General features: G+C 39.3%; 1 protein-coding gene across 1 annotated transcript in view; it reads right to left on the reverse strand.

Annotated features, from left to right (window-relative positions):
* Window positions 1-7,969: 7,969 nt before the first annotated feature.
* LOC140232326 (CD109 antigen-like) overlaps window positions 7,970-16,643 on the reverse strand; it is a 73,303-nt gene continuing 64,629 nt past the window's right edge. The window contains exons 28-33 of the mRNA XM_072312455.1: window positions 15,542-15,765; window positions 14,340-14,498; window positions 11,896-12,068; window positions 11,073-11,235; window positions 9,114-9,219; window positions 7,970-8,176 (exon numbers count right to left, since the gene is read on the reverse strand). Coding sequence (XP_072168556.1) covers window positions 8,001-8,176; window positions 9,114-9,219; window positions 11,073-11,235; window positions 11,896-12,068; window positions 14,340-14,498; window positions 15,542-15,765 — 1,001 coding nt within the window. The 3' untranslated portion in view covers window positions 7,970-8,000. The remainder of the gene's footprint in view (window positions 8,177-9,113; window positions 9,220-11,072; window positions 11,236-11,895; window positions 12,069-14,339; window positions 14,499-15,541; window positions 15,766-16,643) is intronic.

The following is a 16,643-nucleotide window of genomic DNA, read 5'->3' on the forward strand; positions in this document are numbered from 1 at the left end:
CACCTAGTGCCGTCATATAAAGCAAACGGAATCAAAATCGGGTTAGAAATGGCGAAGGAGTAGCATCTTGAAGCAAAATGTACTACAGGTCAAAGGTCAAGGTCAAAGGTCACAACTGAAATTCTGTGTAGAATTTTCAAAGCTCCCATGTAGTGCTATCACATAAAGCAAACAGAATCAAAATCGGGTTAGAAATGGCGAAGGAGTAGCATTTTGAAGCAAAATGTACAATATAGGTCAAAGGTCAAGGTCAAAGGTCATAACTGAAATTCTGTGTAGAAGTTTCAAAGCTCCCATGCAGTGCTATCATATAAAGCAAACAGAATCAAAATTGGCTCATAAATGACAGAGAAGTAGCAAATTGAACATTTTGATCACACACGGACGCACAGACGGACAGACGGACAGACACACAGACACACACACGTACAGAGCCCGTTTCATAGTCCCCTGCTCGAACTCGTTCGGCGGGGACAACAATGTCTTGACATACACAAAACACCCATACATCAGATAATTCAACACAAAATTAATCTTGTCAACTGGATCCCAGTTGATTCCAGTTGATACCAGTTGACAACTGGTACCAGTTGATTCCAGTTGGACGAATACCAGTTGATACCAGTTGAATGAATACCAGTTGATACTAGTTGATTTCTAGTCACTCATTCCAATTTCCATATTGAAACCAGTTGCATTAACTGGAATCAACGGGTACCAGTACCAGTTGCCAACTGGTTTTTCGACCTGGAATGAAAGTGGTCAAATCATTAGGCCAGCCTGCACGACTGCAGATTCGTGTTTGAGGGTTTCTTCTAACGTTTTATGGTTAACCTTCAACATGGCCACGTTGTCGATATTTGGTCCTTCCCATTAAGGCGAAACCATTATCCATTTTACTGTCTTCATATTCAAGACATGGCCGGTTTGCCACTGGGAGCTATGTCGCTAGTGTTGAATATGAACAGAGAAAAATGGATTGTGTTGGTTGGCCTCTGTGGGAGCGACCAAGTTTTCAGACAAAAGGCCATGTTAAAGGCTAAGGAACAATAAAATGTTAGTAGAAACCCTAAACACAAACTCTAAACACAAACTTGCATTCGTACAGGCTGTCCTATATGGCAACTTTCATTGACAGATCTCATCCATGCAGTGAGACATGCATTGTTCCTTCACAATAACACGCAAACTTGGAAAAAGTGCAATTTGTCATTGTCTTTAAAGTCCATGTGCTCAGTAATGCGTGACAATTGTCAACATAATTAGGTATCAATGGAAAGAAGAAGAGTTCCTCTTTCCTTGCAAGTAATATTGCGCTCTTCATAACTGACAATTAAGAAATGGCAGCCCTCAAAAGTTGGATTATCTTTTTTTTATATGCTCTTTATATATACATAGAAAATATACTGTATATATATATATATATATATATATATATATATATATATATATATATATATATATATGTATATACATATATACACGCCTATATGTATATTCGGGCAATACAATTCTAGTTAAAGTAATAAAGTCATATCCCCCTCAAGACCAGTCCGTATACATACATATATTAGTCCATGGGCCAGGCCAGATATTGGTACCACCTGAGGTGGCAATACCTTTTTGGTGTCATTTTGTTTGTCGGGCATACTGTAGATATGCTTATCAAGCTATGATAGCTTAGTCATAATAAATGAATTTTAAACCAATTTGGTCTCGTTGTTATATCCCTATACTTCTGAATCGAGACCAACCGCTATACAAAGAAGAGCACTGTCTTCTGTATGTCCACAGGTGTTCTGTTGTAAACACGGTGCGCTTAGTCTAATATTCAAGACGGCGAAGGGAATATCCAAAGCTTATGATACAGTGTATATCCCTTTATCTAAAAACAACAACTTAAAAGCAATTCCTTGTGAATTTTACCATATTTTTCAATTATTTATCATTTTTCGGTGAAAACGCTACGGTGAAAACGCTAATACCACGCCAATGGTCTTGGCCCATGGACTAATGTCTAGGGATTGGTCTTGAGGGGGATATGACATTTATTGCCTTAACTAGAATTGTATTGCCCGAGTTAAAAATGAGGGCAATACGATTCTAGTATTACGGGCAACTACTAGATTGTGTTTTTTTCCTTTATATAATGTCTTATCCCCCGAAAATAGTCATTAATCCATATCAAAACTTGAAAATATTGACATGCAATATGCAACTGTATTCTTAAATTGCATTTCAAAGAGGGAAAAAACAGATAGATTGCAGGGCTCCTTGTTATTACAGGCTGCACGTGAATAGCTATCTCTTGCTATTGTGCATGAACGCTTGCGAAGTATGCGTGAACCCTTCCCCTCCAGCATGTGCTATAGTGCGTGATAGTATGTTCAAAGCTACGGTCGCAAAGGTTCATACAAACGATGCGTTTGTACAAATGTCACTGTTCGTACGAATTCTGGAGTTCGTAGAGATTCATAGATGGGGCACAGATTCTTATACGGCCTTCTTACAATTTCGTACAAACGCTGTTTAAACTGCAAGAACTTAAGACCTTTTAGAGAAACGAAATGATTTACGGCCCTAGAATTCGCACATCTTTCGTAAGAATGATTTGAGTTATTGTTTCGTCAGACTTACGGCCATCTTATGATTTCTTTTTGTCGTACGATGGTCTTACGTGCAACTCACAGCACTCTCAAGTCATTCGTAAGAAGATTTACAATTTTTTGTATATCTTGTCGGGTTGTTAAAAAGACGCTGCCGTGTCCTGTCGAAAATTCTGTAACAGTTCAAAGTTTTATACTTCCAAGATGGCAGTAGTGTCACGGAGACTACAACTGCAGCTGCATCTACAAGTAGAGAAGGAGGAGGTTGTTGCTCCAACTCTCCCCTCTCGCTCCTTCCTCCTCATCTCCCTCCTTTCTTTTCTTCCCCTTCCCTCTTCTCCCTTTGATTGCCTTCCCTTTTGGTCTCATGTTTAACAGAGATGCTTTCTGGTCGAACACCTAGAACAGAGTGAGGATTTGAACTTCGCGCATTTGGCTTTATACCCCCTAATACTCAACAGTTGAACAAATTGTGTACCTACACCTTACAGCTTCCTCACGACCACCTTACAAACTCGAAGAGTTGTTCGTAAGAACGCCTTACATATCTCTGTTCGTACGGCACTCTTACGAAAGACGTAAGACCCTCTATGAATGACTTAAGGTGTTCTTACAATCATCGTAAGAATTTAAGGCTTCTAGAATTGTCTCCCGACCCTGCAAAATCTTGCGTACAACGTGTGTGTAGTTCTTGCGATGTTCATACATCGTTCGTACATCCGCCTTTCGAAGAGGGTTTCGTACAAAGTTTAAAAAAATCTTTGACAAGACCATCGACCAGGCTACGAACTTATGAATGGTCTACGAACACTGGTTTCGTACGGCCTTCTTAATAGAAGATCTTACGAAATTGTCTTCGTACGGCATTGGTAGCAGTTCACAAAGGCATTTGTGACCGAGCCTTAACATATTTATTACAACTTTATATTGCCCGCTATATCACATACATTTACGATTGACATAACTACGCCGGCAATAAAAAAAATAGCCATGACCAGGTGTCTGATATAGTCAATAAAACAAATTAAATGAATTCTATTGAAAAAAAATACTTGGGTATGGAGTTGAATATATGAATTTGCAATTCGGTAATAGATCCAGCAACAATGTACTGTACTTTCCATAATAAAAGAAGTCCTTTAATCATTTTCTATACATCCTTCAACTCACTGTGACTTCAGTCAAACATATCTGTAGCATTCACCCAAGGGAGATGAAAAAAAGTTGCCATTATAGACAGGTGGCCACTATAGACGAGTTCTTTAACATGCTTTTTCTCTCTGAGGGAATTGTTTTTAGTGGTCATATACGGCAGGTGGCAGCTATAGACAGGTGGTCGCTATTAAAGACAGGTTTGACTGTACATAATTGTTGTAGAATTTCCCTGCCTAGCGAGAATGGCACACTAATTCATAACGCGAGATCAAATTGTCAGATTTTTGTCAAACTTTCATCGAGTGGTTTCCTATCAAACGTTTCTGCACTTTATCAGGTTCATAGCTACAGTCCTTTCCAAAATGATATCCATAAGGACATTTGGTGAAACTCTCACACATCGTACAGCACTATCGACAATCCCTCTTTAAAAAACACTCTCCTTTTCTCATTTCAAAGACTCCCCCTCAAAAAACAAACAAACTAGCAAACAAACAAACAACAAACAAAACAAAACACAAAAACAATTTGTTACCTCGTTCCATCCAGCAAATCTGGATGAATGAAAATATTATATGCAAGCCTCAAGTGCGATAAGCATACATACTCACAAATGAAATGAAAACCAGCGGCAATGAAGGCAATAATACAAACTGCAATACACACAATGTATAACATTACTACATCAGATTTATTTCTTAAAAAATGTTCAGTTACATGACCTCTCATGAATAGAGCTCTGTTATATCATCAACAAAACGAAGCAGTGCGACCAATTTTTCACTCAGCATTGGTGAGTACATCTACTCTTTGACGCATTCCAATCATTTCAATATATACACATACAACAGAGGACCTTAGAAGATAATAAGCTGCACAAAGAAAAAAAAATATATGTATTTGATTTTTTTTTTCTGCATTATTGAAATGTACATTACAGGACAGTGTAGAAAAGCACTGGGCATTTGAACGAGTCAAAGACTACAAACAAGTTGCCCAAGATACATGAAAGACATATACAAGTATATTTGAAAAGGTTCTCAAAGTTATGCATGAATGCGAGATACACTTTATCTTTCTCCTTTATTTTTCATTTCTGTACAGAAATAAAGGTTATGCACTCCTCTTCATGACAGAATAACCCGGCTGACCTGACTTTCTTCTTCATTTCCAAACCAAGGAGCTTGTAGGAATGTTAACATATACTCGTTCATTTTCTATTTTTTTTTCCCATCTGTTACAGGACAATACCTGGAGACAAATGTGCGCAGTATTGTGCAGAAAGCTGTAGATCTGTCATGAAATGCATCCTTTTATGAACCCCACGTTCCTGATGCCAGCAGCATACTACTGTAAAAGTGAATGTTTTCACGCCACTAATTTTTCGCGCTTGGCCAGGTAAGAAGAGTTTCGCGTGTTTTGAATTCTGTGGAATCAAGACATCAACTTCTGGAACATATGGCAAGCAAAAATATTTGTGTGCTTTTATTTTCGTGCTAACTTCTGGTTGCGCCAAATGCGCGAAAATTTCCACTTTTACAGTATGTCACATTCCAAGTACAACCAATGGGCTGTACCAATCTTCTGAAGCACAAAAATTTGTATAATAATATAGTCAACCTCGCCTCAGTCAAATTCAAAGGGATCAGAGAAAATCCTTCGGTTTTTACGCGAATTTATACTCGCATGACGGAATTCGCATATCGTCGCTGGGGTGACAAGACCTTGTATCTCAAAAATGTCAAAATTTGTTTCTTTTAGCTTAATGGTCAAATAATGGGTCAAGTGATGTCTTGGCCAAATCCTAACTGTCTTACTCCAAAAATGAAGCCACCATGACATGTCAAAGAGAAGGCTTTCCCATTTACTATAGTGCTTTGGCCGCCATGTTTTTTCGCTCTCCTGAACATTTGACAATTTTGAGATACGAGGTTTTGTCACCCCAGCGACGATATGTTTATATCCATCCAGAGTAGAATTTTTCTTCAACTCCGCCGATATTTTTGACTTGTGCAAGGTCGACTTAGGCGAGGTTGACTGTATACCATAAAAATACAATAGCTGGAGTAGATATCACACTTTGCACCTGCACTACAATACGGGCAGTGCTTCATTTGGCAATCAAGGAGTACACTATTAGGGTGCACTTGTAACAACTAGCATCAAGCCGACGCCCTGGCTGAAAGAGATAGAAACCCTGACACCATGTGGGAGGGAAAAACATGACTGCAACTAAATGATAAGTTCATGTTGGTAAAGATTTCAAAGTAATGTATACAGACTATCCACCCTCAATCTACAATGTAGCTGCACTGTGGGAAAATGATGTGTTGCTCCCCTACCCCCCCCCCCCCCATCCCCCCACCCCCCACATCCATCCATTATATCCTGGTAGATAATTACCATCCAAGTACTATCAATGTACAGAAGCTGGAGTGCTATCCAATAATTCATATTCCACATAACTCCCAGAAAGACATGGTATGCCACAGGATCCATAAGACCAGAAACAAAAATAAATAAAACACAAAAACAAATCTGCACCCTTTGCAGACTCTTTGTTTGTTTGTTTGTCTTCTGTTGGGGGACCATTTTCTAGGACTTACATCCGTTCCTGTAATGGTAACATGATCATAAAGAATTGTCCAATAAATGCCACATTACTGCAAAAGGGGAACAGCATAATATACACTTAGATATATTTCTTGACAGAGATACATAGTGATTGACAATACATGGGCAGATCTAGATGGATGAAACCTGTCTAAAAAATGTCATTCTTGGCAAACTTTTGGATGAGACATACTCAATCAGAAATGAATAGTGGGGAAATACGCTATGGCTACACTCTCTCTATGTTAACAGTGGGGTGATCATCAGCTTCTTCGACAGACTCTCACACTTGAGTGGAGACAAGCTGTCACTGTATTACAAGAGAAACTGATTTGGATGAGGACCTCAAAACCATGACAATTACCTTTTTATATCAGGTTTCTCACTACATATATCTGGGTACTAAACCAAGACAGTATAACCACATTGGGACCTGCATATTCACCTTGTTATAACTGGATCTTCTTCCACCAGACCTCTTTCAAATGAGGCTCCATGGTATCACTTGATTTTTCTCTCTTCTGTGACAAAATCTCACAGCGATCTTTGACAGTCATGACGGCGAAAAAACTATTTCAAGAGTATGTCTTCATGGACGTCACACAAGGCCATCCTAATCAATGAAATCCTCCATGTCAAGGGACTTGAATGAATCCCACACAAGGCCAATTAACATTTGTTTCCATGGAAAACAACCGTCAAAACAACAACAAATGTCCTTCCTCATTCTTCACTAATAACCCGGGATACAAGTCGCGATCCTAATTGCATTTCCATCCACCTTAACTGCAACAACATGTTCTCCTTTACTCCGTCAGCATAATCATTACATGAAGCCGTGGCCACTTACGATTAGGGATTCATGCCATGTCCCTGATTAAGTTCCCCTGTACTATGGTTTCATAATGTCTTTTGTTGTCTGTGCTGGGCAGAATTCTGCCCACATCAGGAAGCCATCTCTATTTTTCTTTTCTTTCAAATAAGAATATATACCAAACCCAGGGTAAACTTTTCACCTTCTTTTCTTTTTCTTAATTTTACTTTAATGATGCATTTGTTTTGTTTGTTTCCTTCATAGAAGAAGTGGGAGTGGAGGAATTTGTTTGTTTGTTCTGAGAGTCTAGGCATTACTTCTCCCTTCTTCCAGCTATTAGTATAATGCCTACTCACTTCTAATAACAGCTCACAAACATATGTTCAAGTGACAATCTATCCATCTTCAACATTTGATACCAGTATTTGCTGTTGCTACCGACAACATTGCTTTACCTTTATTAAAGTCTACGTTCTCTTTTTTGGTCCCTTGTACATTTACCCTGAAGTTGAACTTAGCTGGCTGCTAACCTCTAGGTGACAAAGAAATGTTTGTCCATTTTTGAAAAGGAAATAGAATTCTAGCTGAGAACTTTAATAAACACAGAGCATATTGGTGGACAAGTCTGACCACCTTTAACATGGCAGAAAGCAAAAGTATATCAAAAGACAGACATACTGCAGGAACATTTAGAAATTGCTGAACCAGCTAGCTTGGCCTTGCATGACAAACTGTTGTCAAAGTGCTACTTGCTCTTGTTTTACAGAGTCAGGGTATGACAAACTGTTGTCAAAGTGCTACTTGCTCTTGTTTTACAGAGTCAGGGTGGAGCACAGTAAGAACAGGGTGAGCAGCAGGAGGAGGACTGGTGAGGTGGGCGTGGTCAGTGATGCAGTCCCAGAGTAACCCGGGCAACAGTCCGGACACACCTGGCAGATGTCCGTGTCGGCAAGCACCGAGGCGGAGTAGGACACGACCGTCTGGTCAGCTGGAATGGAAAATGCAAGCAAAATTAATGATTTTTTTCCTTTTTTCAAAAAAAATCTCACACAGCATTCAACAGATTGTTTCAAGCAAGCATTAACCATATTACAACTGGGCTATTTGAGACATAAGTTTTTACAGGGGGAAGGGGAATTAATTATGAAAAGTTGAAGTAATCTAATTCATATCAATTTAAAAAAAAAAAACAACAACAACAACAACACACAATCTGCATTGGATATGCACACAATATCACAAATTTGAGCCGTCTTTGGGCTGACATGTCACTACGTATAAAACATGACTGAACTTCAGATCGGTGAACCTGGATGTCACAAATTGGTCTCACAACATGAAGGAGACTTCAAGGAAAAAAGTCATGAAATGGAGCGGCAAAATCTTTGTGCATTGTGGAATCATCACATAAAATGTTGAGGGGGTTGTCAATTTGACCCCCACCCAACCCCTGTTAAGATGGATGAAACATATTTCTTGTGAAATGGAAAGGAAGTTGGCCACCAGGTAAAAAAAGTTTTGGAGAAAATCAGCCCTGAAGTCTAGATAGAGTCAAGTATGCAGGGAATGAGGGTCTTCATACGCTATTTCAAAATACTCCCTCCCCCCTCCCCCCCCCAAAAAAAAAAAAACAACAACAACTTCATTAGATATTTACAATTTCAGAACATTCTCATGCCTTCATACTCAGAGAAGGTAGTCCAGTTTTCAAATTGAACTTAAAGACTTTGGAAAATAATCAAAAGTTCATTGGTTTGTTTTTCTGCCAACATTGATCACTTTTGCAATATTCCTAACTGTATCATCCAAGACTTATTGGAGTAGTTTGATGATGAGTCAGAAAAAAAAAAACGCAAAAAAAAAAAATTGGCAAAGGGAAAAGTTGTATCTCTACAGACAGATGTGACAGGAGACAGCACACATACCTGGTTTGTAATAACTGTACACCTTGACGGCACTCGGCTTGTTTCCGGCGATAGCCAAGGCACGTTGAGCCTCAATCGTGATGCAAGTCTCCTCGGTAGATGGAATCTATGAATGGACAAAGTTTGAGCAAGTCAAAGAAAAGAGAGAAAAGAGAAGAGAAATACATTTGTTGTGGATGCAGGGGTGACTAACAACTATAATCAGGGTTCACCCAATCATTCACAGCATACAAGTGGACCCCATACATGTCCCAATAATTTGCATCTAACTTCCATGATTACTGACATTTAATCTGCAGCATACCATTTGAAGCTTGACCATTTAAAAATCAGTAACATTAGTCTTTTTTTAGCCACTAGCTCTTTAAGATTGATAGCTACATTCTGTATTGCGTAAAAGAATGGCAGTGGTCAATTGATGTCTGGTCAAAATGGCCTCTAATGAGCCTTGCTTGACTAGCCATGACACTTTGCACATGACTAACCTGGCATTTTATGCAAGACCAGACTCTTTTAGAGTGGCAAAATGGCACCTGACCTGCATAGTCATTTTTGTTTGCAATGACCCTTGTCTGACTATCCATGGTACCTTGCAGATGACTAACACCTTCAGGCAATTACTGACCAACCTGTGTAGAATGATTTCTCAACTGTAGGTATTCTGTGGAGTCATATGAAGTCATTAGGACTTCCTATGGTGCTGAGAATTTGACTGAACTGTTAAAGGGAACGTAAACCCAAAGAGCAATGTGGATTGAGTGAAAGCAGCAACATTAGTAGAACACATCAGTGAAAGTTTGAGGAAAATTGGACAATCGATGCAAAAGTTATGAATTTTTAAAATTTTGGTGTTGGAACCGCTGGATGAGGAGACTACTAGAGGTTATGACGTATGAGTGGACAACAATACAAAGAAAATATAAAGAAAATTCAACAAAAATTCACTTTTCTAGCATTATGAAAGAGCGCTTGACTAACCGCTTTCAGAAGGCAGGGGGAATAATTGCTACCCTTAACATATGTCAGTATCAAGTTGATGGAAGTTGTAACTTTCATAAAAAATGAATTTTTGTGGAATTTTCTTTATATTTTCTTTATATTGTTGTCCACTCATACGTCATAACCTCTAATAGTTTCCTCATCCAGCGGTTCCAACACCAAAACTTTAAAAATTCATAACTTTTGCATCGATTGTCCGATTTTCCTCAAACTTTCACTGATATGACGTTCTACTAATGTTACTGCTTTCACTCAATCCACATTGCTCTTTGGGTTTGCGTTCCCTTTAAGAATACACATCCTCGCCCTAAATTTGAGAAATGGTCATTAAGTATGTGCCTGTTTCATTTTCAATGACCCTTCTTCATGTACACATGATGTCACACAATAAAAATCCTTCATTGAGATGCAATAGGGTGTGTTCGAGCACTCTAAAGCGACCCAAAGTGAACTGAACTAAAGTGTACCTTACTGAACTGTGCTGGATTTGAAGCGCTCATGTGCTCTGTTGGGGATGCATACGTCATGAGTTATTTTTAGAAGGGGTCATGTATTTTGTAGCAAAAGGGCCATTCACTTGGCACGCTTAAACTACTTACAGATGTCCCGAACAAAGAGAATGAACTCTTTGCATAATGATGTGTGTGCATGTTACCCGCATTCTTCACATGCGAACTTTTGGTACCCTTTTGGAGCACATCGGGAAGTAGTCCACTTTTGGCTCGGTTCAGCTTGGTATGATACACTTAAGGAGCGTTTGAGCACTCTTCTGGCGTGGGTACATTACGGTATAGTTTGCCTTAGGAGAGTGATCGAACACATCCATAGTCTGCACAGCAGCAGCGAGTCATTCTGAATAATGATGATGAATGCTCTGACTCATCACTCACCTACTGCCCTACCCCCCCCCCCCCCCCACCCCCACCCTCCTCTAGTGATGCCCAGCTGGGTTCAACCCACCTCGCTGAGATAGATGACAACTCCATGCTGGGAGGTCTCATACTTGGTGGCAAAGGCATGATTGCTGATGGCCCCACTCAGCTTGTCCTCCAGAGCGAAGAAGCCAGACGGTAGACCCACATCCATAATAGCCATCCCAGTCCCCTCTTCAATGCCACTGTACCTGTAGTAGGAACCGTGATGTTTGGAAGAAAGTTTGACATCGTACAGAGTGTTCATGGTCTTTGGCACAGATGATATTTACCTCTCTCAAGCGAGTACATTATCTCTCACTACATGTGATGTATCATAAACTTGATATGCTTTATTAAAGGGAGTGTATAGTTTTGGTTGAGACCTAATTTGAGGTTTCCAATATTTTTGGTGAGTTAATGAGAAACCTGTCATGAAATACGAAAGAGCATGTAATTCCAAGAGGGATTCAACGTTTATTTGATGAAAATCGGTTTTAAAATAGCTGAGATATCCAAAAAAGCGCATTCTTAATCTTTTATTTGGATCGCTTTGTGTTAGTTTGTTTTTGGACGTCTCAGCAATTCCAAAACCAATTTTTATCTAGATAAACTTTGAATTCCTCTTAAAATGGTATCTCTGTACTATTTCACAAGTGGTTTCTTGGTATCTCACAAAGAGTTCAAAGCCTTATTCTCATCTCCACCAATACCATGCAATCCCTTTAAACTACAGTAAAAATTCACAAAATTGAAACATTCTGTCTGAAGTCACATTGCACAAAAAGAAGCAGGAGCATGATCGAGCGCGAGAATGATCGCGAAAGAGATCTGCAGCTGGATGCCGCTGCATTTCCCACATGACTGCCTACCTCCCGCAAGCCTCGAGGGAGATGCTATTCCTCTTTTCCGCCAAGACGTCCACTTTGACGTTGTAGACCTGGTTGCTCATCACTTCCTCGATGTTGTAGTGGAGGATGAAGGAGAGGAGGAAGGAGCCTGTGCCAGACCCAGCGACGGTGATGGTTCCCGAGTCCACAGGCAGCTAAAACAGAATCATACCAACATTTGTTTATTGTGTGTGCACACTGATATATATCGCTATATATACATAAACAAATCTTTATGTGTATGACACACAATGTGCAACTGTATGTCTGTATACCGGTAATTATGAATGTGTAGATATTCAATTAATATTATACAAATATACCACGCCTTAGAGGCTCTGGTTGAAACTATCTGCATGAGGGGACTTCAATGACACTCTTTTCTGAGGGGCACAGCCCCAAAGAAAATAGTGCTATTGAAGTGAAAAAAGTGTGAATTTCACCAGCGTGATGTAGTTTTTCGACTATTTCCCTAGAAAGAATAGTAAGACACGGACGGGACAAGGATTTGTATGGTAGAAATATGTTTTGTCGTTTTCAGTGCTCTCGACCAATTAGAGGATTAGAAGTAATTTGTGAGGGATAAAATAGTGAATATTATATATACATATATCATAGATATAGTATTCAATGTATATCCAAGAAATGTGTGGTTGAACATGTACATTTGTTCAACAGAGAGAGATATATGAACATATGATGCATGTATATAATGAAAAAGAAACAAACACCTTGCACTAAGGATTTCTCACAACATGTAAGTCAAGGGATGAGCTGATTAAGAAGAGTAGTTATGGAGCTGGCTGTTTGTGGTGCATCATGGAATGTCTCAACACAAGTGGTAGACCTGCAGACTACTATATACATAATATGGGGATGTTCATGTTCGCTGCACTTCTCTGTAACCTTTCTATGCGCATCATCCAAGATTTATACATACATTATCCTCTCTTCATTCCTGGCATTTTATATCTAATACATGCACAAGGACAGAACACAGCGTACTCTTTTGAATGGGTTCTCCATCTCCCACACACACTTACATGAACGATCTATTTATCTCTGTGCCTATGACTATGAAGGACATTTCTGGGTCTATTTTGTATGCATGAGATGCAAATATTCAATATGTGTCATTAGCAAGCCATAGATGAAGAGAGCTGTGAGCTGCTGCTATTCCATGCTACGAGATCAATGCCAGCATATTGAAATATTGAGACTAACACTCCTGTGCAATTCCTAGAAGTACTATCAATGGTATACTGTTTCAGTGAGCTGATGATTGATGTGGACTTGTTTTCTTTTGTTCCTTAAACATAAATAAATATAAAGAATATTTCACTTTTAAAGCTAAATGCCCACAAACAGTTATAATGATTAAGATAAACAGAGGCAATCTTACTAGGTATTATTACAACAATGAAAGTAGCATCAATAAAAACAATGATAACACTGACAACAGATAAACTGGGAAAAAAGAATAAGAAGTAATTTCTCATCCTGTGCTTCCACACGCAACAAGACTGCTTAATTTGAAAGTTGGATTACAAACATGAGTGCAATTACGATTCATATCTTCCTCTGTTCACACGACCAAGGAAGGCTTCACAGATTCTACGGTTTTAAACTTCAGAGCAAGGAGGGAAGGTGTGGCTTCTTGTCTGAGTTCACATCAATCACTCTTGAGCTGTGCTTCTGGGAGTGGTTGCAATCTCTGATTAGGCAAGACAGGACTCCTCAAAAATACAAGGCATGATATTGATATCACATATTATTCTGCATATGACTGGCTAACTACTGGAATCCATATCAGCAAATGAGCCACATATGACATTAGAAAATATGTCAATCTGACACCTACAAATACTTGCTTGTATGCACATTCCATGCATACATTTTTCATAAGAGCTGATGGTTTTTGAGACACCTGCTGTGGAATGACCGCTCATATCATTCCCCCCTTCAGTAGTCACTTGCATACCCAATCTCTGATTGGAGTTCAATTACGCTCACACACATCATTTCGTTGCTTAATTTCTGGTGAAACGTGACTGGAATTACGATTCAAATCACCCTCTGCGATACCAGTGTACATTCTCATGGCAAGAATGTCTAATTTGAAACACAATTCTAGTGATGCATCATTACAATCAGATTTCAACTTAAGCCCTGTTGGTAGGTGTGAAAGCTAGGATGCTGTGGTTTCCCACAAAACATTGCTATTTTGATGGGTGGCTAAACCTGCCATGGTTCATAGTCAATCAGCCATTCTCCCCCGAATCAAAACGTAAACATGCGGCCACACTAGCTCACTCTTGATTGACACAATGCTTTGACAATTACAATTTGTATTTTGCCAGAGCATTTTCTTCCATCAAGATTCAAATGTTTTCAGATTGTTTCTTTTAATTTTGGCTTCCGCTCACCTCAAACTGCTGTAAGACGATGGAATTTTCGTCGGTGATGACAAAGTCCTGTTGGTAGGTGGAGTCGGCGCTGGTTGTGATTGACATGTTGATCTGCTTGGCGGTGCTACTCACTATTTCTGCGTAGGAGGTCAGAGCAAAGAGCCCAACCACCGTGTCCTAAGGGGAGAGGAGGCAGGGACATAATCCATCAAACTAACAACTCCTGAACTAAACCATCATAACATTATTATTATTATTATTTCTTTCTTTTTTTAATGCAAGTGTGGTCCTGAAATGAACCTATGTGATCTTGATGTTGCGGTAAGCATGTTCTGAATGTCTTTGTGAGAATATTTTTATACCATCCTCATTCTCTTGACAATGGTTTGAACATGCTTGTGAAAATATCGAAAATGGAGCAGGTTCTTTTCAGAACAACACTCACAAGAATACACGGTGAACCAAGAAACCACTCACCACTTGACGTTCTACCTGCCTTGAAACTCCTGATCTTTGTTTAAAAAAAAAAAAAAAAAAAAAAAAAAAAAAATGGCTCACAAGTTCTCTCTTTGAGGTCAATGATTAAAACCATTTCATGATGTCATAATATGATTTCAATAATCTAAATGGCATTTCATCTATGAATTTGTCATTCTTATCATGTTTAACATCCACGCTGTTAGCTGTATATGCATGACCGTGTGGTTGTTTGGCAACACAGAATCTCACTTCCTGGAAAAACGGAAATCTATTCTTAGAACTATTTTTGATGCTTTTAAATGAAAAGTCCTCCATGATTACATGGCTTATTTAGCTTGTTGTGATCCATCTCAAAATCACACACACAAAAAAAGGAAAAGGCCTTTTCCACAGTCAAGGGTTTCACTGAAGGGGTTCAGTGTTATACTTCCTTAACCCTTTCTATGTTCACTGATCGGTATGTATGCGGGAATGCTTTCTTTGCCGATCCTCACAGATGTCGGGAAGCTAACTGTCAATGAGAAGAGATTATCTAATCCCCCTAATCCCTATTATGTCACCCCAGTCTTCCTATTGGACTGAGGTACATGCTTACCAGTACTAACTTTACAACTCGGTCAAGTTTGGAAGAATTTCTGAATGCTCATGATGAAGCTTGGCAAGTTAAGCCAAGTGTCTGGGCACATAACAGGTTAAAGCGCTGGTAGTCAGTTTTTGGATGTTAAAAGGGTAACACCCACCTGCGTGGAGCTATATCCACCGATTGAGTTCCTCTGCTGGCCGAGCCATCTTGCCACGGGCACGCTGTCGGCGACATCATTCTGGGTCAAGTACACTAGCAGACCGTAACCTGTCATCTCCACAGCCGCCGAGGGCGGCCCGCGCCACGCCCAGTAGTAGAAATCCTCGTTGTTGGGTGTGGTCTCCTCATCTTGGTCTGTCCAGTATCGCAGGCTGCCTTGTGCTGGGATGTGATGGGGGAGGAGGGTCAAAGTTCAAACATTTTGTGAGATTAAAACTTTTCTTGATGTCTGATGTCAAAGAGACTATGTAGATTGGCTATCAAATTCTGTCGCTTTGCACAAGTCTTTTCTTGCATGAGACCCTGTAGTGAGTGAGCTCACCTACTCCCCATAAAAAAACAAACAACTGCACATCATTTGCTCTCAATTTGCATGTGACCAAAGGTATGAGAATAACCCCTGCCAATGTTAAGCTCAAATTACCATTAGCAGCCCTACACATAGAGGAAAAATACCCTGTAATTTGCAATGACAACACATAAACAGACACAAAGAAAGAAAAAAAGAAAAAAAAAATAATGCTGGCTAAAAGAATACTAGACGTCTTCCAGGTTGGCACTAGAACAAAGAAAGTTTTCCTGAACTCAGATCAGTTGACAACAAAATAAGTGCACTGGGTTTCTTTCAATCAACTTGAAGATCAAAAGACATGTGACAGAAAGAAAAACCATTACACTTGTTTGGTTTTGAGTGCCACACGACAACTTTTCATATGTTTTGTTCTTGAAATCATTTATTCTTCATCATTCATCATGCCTGAGAAAACTTCATTCTTGGGGATCAAAATAATGCACACAAGAATGTACTTCTCTTTGATACATTTATGATGGTCAATCATGAAATAGAGTCGATTGTAAGAAAACAAGACTTTGATGACTTATTCTTTCCTGCAAAATCAATAGGGAGTCCTTCACAAACTTGTCCCCCATGTGAGTTCCATTCTCTAAGTGATCACAAATTTTTAGCAGTGCTGCAACTCCTTAACTCTCTCTTATAGCCAATTGAAATTTTCTTCAAGATTGATTAAGCCTTTCAGAAT

Source organism: Diadema setosum, chromosome 8 (genome assembly GCF_964275005.1).
Source record: "Diadema setosum chromosome 8, eeDiaSeto1, whole genome shotgun sequence".
In the NCBI taxonomy this organism is placed as follows: Eukaryota; Metazoa; Echinodermata; class Echinoidea; order Diadematoida; family Diadematidae; genus Diadema; species Diadema setosum.